Source organism: Apis dorsata, unplaced genomic scaffold (genome assembly GCF_000469605.1).
Source record: "Apis dorsata unplaced genomic scaffold, Apis dorsata 1.3 scaffold_381, whole genome shotgun sequence".
NCBI lineage: Eukaryota > Metazoa > Arthropoda > Insecta > Hymenoptera > Apidae > Apis > Apis dorsata.
The window spans coordinates 40,040-48,771 of record NW_006263643.1 but is presented as its reverse complement, the minus strand read 5'-3'; the positions used below and the strand labels follow the sequence as shown (position 1 = coordinate 48,771).

Sequence of the window (8,732 nt, the reverse complement as noted above, 5' to 3'; positions counted from 1 at the left end):
AAAACATCTATATCTAAAATCAATTGATCATCACCTAAGAAAACATCTATATCTAAAATCAATATTTATAAAAAATATATTAAAATATAATATATTTATAACTTTTATATTTTAATATAAAATATAATTTATATTAAAATATAAAAGTTACTTATCAGTAAAAAATAAAAATTATTCTATACTTCGAACAAGATTGATCGATTTCGAATCTCTCATGGATTATTGAAATGGCTATATTTCCACTCTGGGAACATCCTGGACGTAGCCTGGGAATATCCTGTCAGAACTCCTGCATTCCGGATCGGCGAGTCGGAGTTATGAAATACCGAAGTGGAAACGCTCGAGCTGCCACGAGAGGTGGTTTTGCATTTCAGTTTCTCGATCAAATTCCATCTATGCTTGGTCTCTATCTACTGCATAGTATCCACACTTTCCTTTCTCTCTTCTTAGCTGCTTTTGTTTCATGCAGACCAATTGCTTTGAAAAAATTTTCCGGTTACTATAAAACTTTTCTCTTATTACATATTATTTCTTAATTACAATAATAGAATTTCTGGAAAGAAACATAATAAAAGTTGGATAAGTACGCACGATTTACATAGAACGATTTACGTAAGTGACTGGTACATTATTAGATTGAAGGTAGGCTTGCTCAAGTCTCGAAAACTTCGGGAAGAATCGGAAAAATTCGAGTGGTATCGAGTTAGATTTTGATATTCTTGTATTGTTCGAAAACTTGCTTTTATTACAATATTTCTATTTTATCTTCTCTTATAGTATAAATCGTACAAGTAAATAGATCATAAAATCAAATATAAAATAAACATTTATCAGATATTAAAACTAGTTTTGACATAGATATACATAAACAGATTTAAAATCTGTTTATATTATTCGATAGTCAACACGCATAGTCAACACAATTTATATATGTTTTTGCGAGCATCAATAGAAAACTGTTTACATACTGTAACATAAACACTTATAATTGATAATAAAAACATAAATGAATTGTAATTAATATAAAAATATATATGAATCAAACTATATTGAACAATATAAATTTTATAATCAGATAAAACTTGAAACTTTAGAAAAAAATACAATAAATGAATCAATATTATTATATCAATATAATATATATCAGTCAATATTATTTAATTAATTTACTCTTACTATACATTGTACTATAATAATATAATAATCTTGATTTTCAAATCAATCACATATCATTTTCGAATATTATTCGCTTATATTTATACTCTCAGAATTTCAAATTGAATAATAGAACAATACAAAAATATCGAAATCTTATCAAATTCCATTTGTATTTTTCCAAATTTTCTCAAGTAACTCAATAACTACATTATATGCACACATCTCTACTAAAATAATATATCTTGATAAAAAATAAAATAATATATCACAAAACATATAATTTGTTTATATTTTTGATTTTTTTTTTCTACTCATCTTTTTTTAATATTCGATAAAATACAAAGGAAATTCCAAGCTTTAATCGAAGTATATTGAAATTAAAAATCACTATTACGTAAATCTAATTTTCAAACATCAATTTTTGTTATATATTAGTTATATCAAAATTAAAAATAATTGAGATTCATTTTAAAAACCAGTGTTTTTCAGAACGATATATCAATTATTTGGAATTTCGTTCAGAAATCATGTAATTTGATTCAAATCATGTTTCGTAATTATTAGATATGTGGATCGCTAGCGGTTCCTTTTTACTTTTCTGTTGGGAAGATTATGAGTTTTCTTTGATAAATATATCTTTCAATTTCGTGGGTTCTATATTAGAATTAATTATATGATATTGGTATACTACATTTTATGGTATAATTCAGTTCTTCGATTATTGTAAGTTTTAAAAACACTGATTGTATTTAATTAATAATTAAACAATAATATTTAGTATTTCAGTATATTTGTATTAAATTTGTATTAAATATTATAAATAATATTTTTATATTCGTCTCATATATTTGCATTATGTTACAATATATTTTACAATATATTTTACAATATATTGAAAAAATTTAAAAAAAATTAAAATTTAAAAATTGTTTTAAGAAATTCATTATATTTATTATGAATAAGTCTTAATAAAGTCTTCGGAATTATTAAATTAACATGTTATATTTATTTGATTGTTGACAGCACCAAGATCATCCAGTGCAGGTACTAACAATCTGCCACCCCTAACGTTCCATCAAGTTCATGGTGAGAACATCAGACTTTGCAATGGCGGGACTATTGCCAGAAGATATGAAAGTTTTTGTAGAGGTATCACATTCAGCGCACGTGCTGTGCGGGTTGGAGAAAAGGTAAATTTCATGAAAAATTATTTTTATTATTAATTTATTATTAATTTGTTATAACACACTTTTAAACATATCTAATGAAAAATCTTAATTTATAGAAACTATACAGTTTTTTAAAGTACTTTGATCCATTAACATGTGCCAAATATTTTCTTCTTTATTATAAATAAATATAATTTAATATTATATTTGTTAAAATTATAATAATTTTTGTTCAATATTTTGTAACAAAATACTCATTAATAGAAAAATCTCATAAAGTTTCTTCTTATCTATTTTAAAATCATATTAAATATGAAAAAATTTTAGATTATTAAATATAAAAAATTACTAAATAATTATAATTCATAATTTATAATATTTATAACAAAATCTTTTAAAATCTTTAAACAGAGTTAAAAACTACTATTAATAAATAAATCAAATCTTTTTCTTTATTGTAAAATCATATTAAAAATTATAATTTTTCACAAGTCCTAATCATTAAAAATCTTATAAAAAAAATAAATTATTCAAGATTACTAAATAATTTAATAATAATAAACAATAATAAACAAAACAAAATTATTATTATTTAAATTGGAATTCTTTTTGGATTTCTAAATCTACCTATGAAAATATTAAAAAAAAATTTATATAATTATATAAACATATACATATTATTTGATTTTGTTTTCGAGTTATAAATTCCTTAATATACTATACTTATTTATCTTTAAAAATTTGGTATCTATTTATCTTCAAAATGATGCATGCAAACATAAGTTTGAAAATGTTTTACGATTGATTTTTTTACTTTCTCCATTTTTCCAGATATTATTTGTATTTTCTGAAAATTTTCCAATATTTTCACGGAATATTTCGACACTATTAATGGACATTCTTTACATAGAATTTAGAATATCTGACTTCGTTTTATAAATAATAGAATTAATTCAACTACTTTTAACAGAATTATTCTAGCATAAAATTCACTATAATTCAAAAACAAGATCAAATAAAACATGTTTGTATAAATTTTATTTATTATTTCCATATGTATTATTTATCATTTATCCACAATCTATTTATTATATATTAATCATTAAGAATCTTCTTAAAAAATATTCAGAGACATTCAGATTACCAAACAATTTAAACAAAATTGTTTATTATTATCTATTATAATCACACAATTAAAAATCTGTCAATTAAATCCGCAATTACGCCAAGAACAAGCATTCCCATCGATGTTAAAACCAGCACGCATAACACAAGCAGTTACCGAGGTCGATGCAATTAATCGATTCAAGCTATAAATATTTCCCAGTAGTGGAAAACACCATTTTTCCCGCGTTTCCTCGTTCCCTGCGCATAAATCGTATACACCAGAGTGGTGGTTAATTATGAGAATCAGGTGACACTTGTTCCGCTCTATGATTTTCATTTACATTTTCTATATTCAAACCAGTCAAATAATTGATCTTGAAGAAATAACCGAATTATTTATTTATTTGAATCGATGATTTAACTTTGCATTAAATTTTATTAGATTTCTTCTCAAATAAGGAATTGAATATATGTTTAGTTAGATAGTTTAGTTTAATCTGATTGGAATGAAAGTATATTTATATTTATTATTTTTTTTATGTAAGTTGTAAAAAAATAAAGAAGAAATATTAATTAAAATGATTGTGAATTTTAATAATTAATTATATTATATTTTATTTATTTATTATTGATTATTCTTCATAACATAGATAAATAAAATAATTTTTTATAATTTAATACTTTAATATTTTTCACTTTTCATATTATATTACAATGTCATTTTTATTTTATTACAATAGTTTCTGATTAATTATTGTTTCCTACAACATATTATCTACAATGGAAATGGAAAAATTAGATATTTTCGAAATGCGAAATATTTTCAACAAATATCTTTTATATTTTGAAAATAGCTAGATTTTTTATTTATCATATTACAATAATTTATATATAGGATTAAGATTAAAATATTAGGACATTAAAGATTATTCTAAATATAAAAAAAGAAACCCAAAAGTTAATATATATTAAAATATCGAAACTTACTTATTATCCATTATATATATTTATTATCGAAACAATTAAGTTGTGTAAGCAGTTGAGATTTTTATGAGATGAAGCAAAATGAGAGCGTGACGAAGATAGAATTATTTTATTCTGTATACATCTCATTTCTTTTAACACAGATTATTATTATAATATAAATTATTATTATAATTTAATAAATAAATCTTAATCAAGAATTTTATATATACCAATTTTTGCATTTATTTTGACTCTTAAAAGATAATTCACGAATATATTAATATTTTATAATTGAAAATTTAAGTTTTATCTTAAAAATATAATTTATTTCATGTTTCTTTTCTAATTTTCAAAAAATTCTTCGATTGTTCAATAATTAGTTCACTCAGTTGATTTATATTCGTAGATTCGGAATGCAAGCGCGTGACATGATTGTTCTTCTCTCTTTTTATCCTTCACTCGTCTTCAAAGTGGAAGAAAGCGTAGGCGATCATTTGAAGGCTCTTCGTTGATTTCACTAAATACCTTGGGGATCTAGAATTTTCACTTGTTGTACGAAATCTAAACGATTTATTGTTTGAATTTATTTTATTTTATGATTTTATTATATTAAAACTTTATTTTTTATTGTTATTTATCTACTTGTATCAAATTGTAAAATATTAAATTGTTATTATGTTTTGCATAATTAGGATTTTAATGGAATTTTACTAAAAATATATTTACTTTGTTATTATTTAATAGAATGATTTTTTTTGCTTTAAAAATTTACAAATTATTAAAACAAAAGAAATTGAACTTTAGAAATATTGATGATTAAACTAGTACAGTAAACATCCATTTGCTAAATATTGAATATGATATTGGAATATTCTTCAAAGTTTTATGCGTATATATAGTTTGCGTATAGTTTTATGTGTATATTTATACCATTGTTTGACAAATAATTAAATTCACACATAAATCTACATGTCTTTGATATATAATCAGTATTGCGAATATCACTCTGTAGAATTGACTTTATATAATAAATTATTAAATCACAAAAATTAATTCAGAGTTTATTATTGATAAAATTATTTTTTGTAATATTATATATATATCATAGTAAATATTAATATGTTTATGTTTACCATGTAGTATATATTATACATATATAATATCAGTATTGATTAGATTTGAATTGCAAAAATTCAATTTTAATTAAATTTTGATTTTATTTTGGATAAAAGAAAGGAATTCTAAAAAAAATATTTAAATTATTTAAAATAAAATATTTAAATTATTCTAATATCCTTTTAATTTTTTTGTTTTCTTTTCTGTCACATTTTTTTTTTAAATTCAATTCAAAAGAATAAATAATGATTAATGAAATTTAAAAGATATATTATAATATCAGATAAATTTATTAATATCCTTCGATTAGAATTTGAAAGTTGATAGAAGTGATAGAATGCGAATTACTATAGTATTTGCGTAGGTGTTCTGGTCTTAGAAATTATATTTTAAATTGCTAGAAGTGTAATCATTTTATTTGTTTATTGAAGCAATTTAATCAATTATTTTTCTATTGAGTTTGAGTTTCTATTGAGTTTTCAATTGAGTATCATTATGTTACATCACGACTTATCATAAAATTTTTTTTTTTTCTTAACGAGATTCATTATAACTTGATTATGAAAAAATTTTCAATATTTATTTAATTCTATTTTATCAGGAAAATCTATTACTATAATTTTCTATTATTAAATTTTAATTTAGAAAAAAGGAAATATATAATATTTCCATATTTAAAAAATTTTTTTAATATTAGGAATATATAAAATCAATTGTCATAAACAGAATAGTTCAATATAAAATTAATAATATTTAAATAATATAATAATATAATATAATTTAATAATTATATTAATTTTATTATATTATATATAATTTATTATAAAATTAAAATAAGATATATAAATATTCCAGAAAATAATAAATTGAAGAATTAACCATTTATGGAAATAACATCTATTTCTTAATTGAAAATTTCTTAATTAAATTCTGTAAATTGGAATAACATTCAAAATAAATATTCAATAATAAATATAATAATAATCATGAACATGTAATAATATAAATACTTTATGATGCATATTAATAAATTAGATATTTTTATCAAAATTAAATAACAAATACTAAATAATTTATTTACTGAATTTATTAACTCATTTAATTGCAATTTACTATTCTTATGAAATATCTATATTTAAAAATATATGATTTATTAAATTTCAAAAAATAAATTTAAAATATTGTAGTAATTAAAAGTTCTCAGTCTGAATGGTTTTCCTTCTTCCTAATACTTCTGGTTCTATTTATAAATATTTATATTCGTAGAATATTTCATTTTTTCTTTGAAACATCTCGAAACAATCTATTTTTTTAGTTTCCTGATTTCGTAATTTGCGATGAAGGATCATAAACCCTGAAATAGAGGTTTGAACGTAAATCGTTTAAAAGACAAAGCCACCAGCAGAGACATTTAGTTCTAGGAAAGAGAACATCGATTCGAACTCGATATTTCGTAACTTAACTGTTCCCCTGTTGACTATCGCCTTTAGAATTTTCGTCACGTTCAACCTCGTGACATAACATGGCCGAACTTGGTAGCGAAAAAGGCTCGTTGATGAAATCCTCCGATTAAACTCTAAAATAAACGATAAATTCGAATATTTTTTTTTTTTTAAAAAACAATACAATGTAATTTTTAAAAAATCAATTGCATTTTCCAATTCTTTTCATTTTAAAGGAATTTTTTTAATATGATATAATTTTAAAAATCAATTTTATTTCAAATTCTTCCAATTTTAAAAAATTGAAAAAATAGTATGTTGTTTGGCATATTTAAAAAATGACACAATTTTAAAAAATGAAAGTTTGTGTCATAATAATTTTAAGAACACAAGTTCAGGTAGCTATGACCTATTAAATGATTTCTCGTGATCAATTGTAGGCCATTAATTTAATATTTTCATTGTGATATATGGATTTTCAATAGAATCTTAGTAATTTTGGATTTTAAATATTTTAATTGCTAGTTTGAATTCCGTTTAATTTTATTGTAAGAGAATTTTTTTCAGAGATTTCATATTAACGAATAATGACATGAAATTTTGGAATTCAATAAATTAACTATTATAAAGACAAGTAATAATTACAAATTTTCAATTATCAAATTAGAATTAACATAATGAAAAATTAAAAAAAACATAATGAAAATTATTTATGACAGTTTAAAAATGTTGTTATCAAATTTATTTATTAATTATATATTAATATTTAGATAATTTTAAAAAAAATTTGATCAATTTCACATTTCGACAATAGTTAAATAAATTTGTTAATTATCATAATTCTTCCTTTATGTCGAAATCAAATAAAATTTAAAAAATTGTTATTTTTTCATAATCATAACAAATTTCATATTTGATAATATTAATTACAAAATTATAAAAATATTTAAGTTAATAATTATAACAATAAAATAATCTTATATCTAATATAATATTTTTAATGTTTAAATAATAATGTTAAAATAATAGTGTCATTTTCCTAAAGAAATTGTATATTTAAAATATATAGTAATACTCGACTATAGAATTATTTTAACTAATTTTTAAAATTGAGAACTTCCAATTTTTGACAAGCTTTAAAAAGATATTAAAGATTTAAGATATCGTAAAACAAACACAAACGTATTTTTTATAAGTGGGAAAAAAGTTTTCTCTTTCTTACGAGTCAATGAAGCGAACAAAATCGAACAAAAAGAAAGAAGCCGCAAACAATTCTCAGAACACTTACCTCCCTGGATAATTGCCGCATTTTAGTCATGTTGTGTGACAGTTAACCAAGCGCTATTGTATATTATAAATACACAATTTCTTTAAAGGAAAATGGCCATTGTTATTTTAGAATAATTATTGTATTTAACTTTTTAAATGTTACTATTTATTATTAAAGATGCACTTGTCAATATTTTTCGTCGCTATTAATATATCGTATATATTATTATAATATATTAATAATATTAATATAAATATTATTATATTAAATTTTTATTTTTTATCACATTATATTACTGTATCATTTTTATTCTTATTATATTACATTACTCTCATCTACATTGAACAAAATAATATATATTAATTTTCATAATGCGTACATATATGTCATTTCTACTATACTAAGAATAATCATAATCATGACATATATACACCACATAATTTAAACTCTATACTATTACTATACTATACTATGCTATTACTATACTATTACTATAAAAATAAA

At 20.9% G+C, this 8,732-nt stretch overlaps 1 protein-coding gene and 1 long non-coding RNA gene across 6 annotated transcripts in view; one reads left to right on the top strand and one right to left on the bottom strand.

Moving 5' to 3' along the window:
- Positions 1-8,732, top strand: part of LOC102677440 (protein neuralized) — a 181,030-nt gene that overhangs the window by 165,747 nt on the left and 6,551 nt on the right. For 3 of the 5 annotated variants that reach the window (XM_006618874.2, XM_006618869.2, XM_006618873.2), the window contains exon 2: positions 2,182-2,348. In XM_006618874.2, coding sequence (XP_006618937.1) covers positions 2,182-2,348 — 167 coding nt within the window. Of the gene's footprint in view, positions 1-132; positions 358-2,181; positions 2,349-8,732 lie in introns of those variants that run through there. The other 2 variants (XM_006618870.2, XM_006618871.2) reach the window with 2 other exon arrangements.
- LOC116186015 lies at positions 148-983 on the bottom strand. Its single transcript, XR_004150937.1, has 2 exons — positions 592-983; positions 148-477 (listed from the first exon to the last, which is right to left on the bottom strand). It is a non-coding gene; the product is annotated as an uncharacterized LOC116186015 (long non-coding RNA).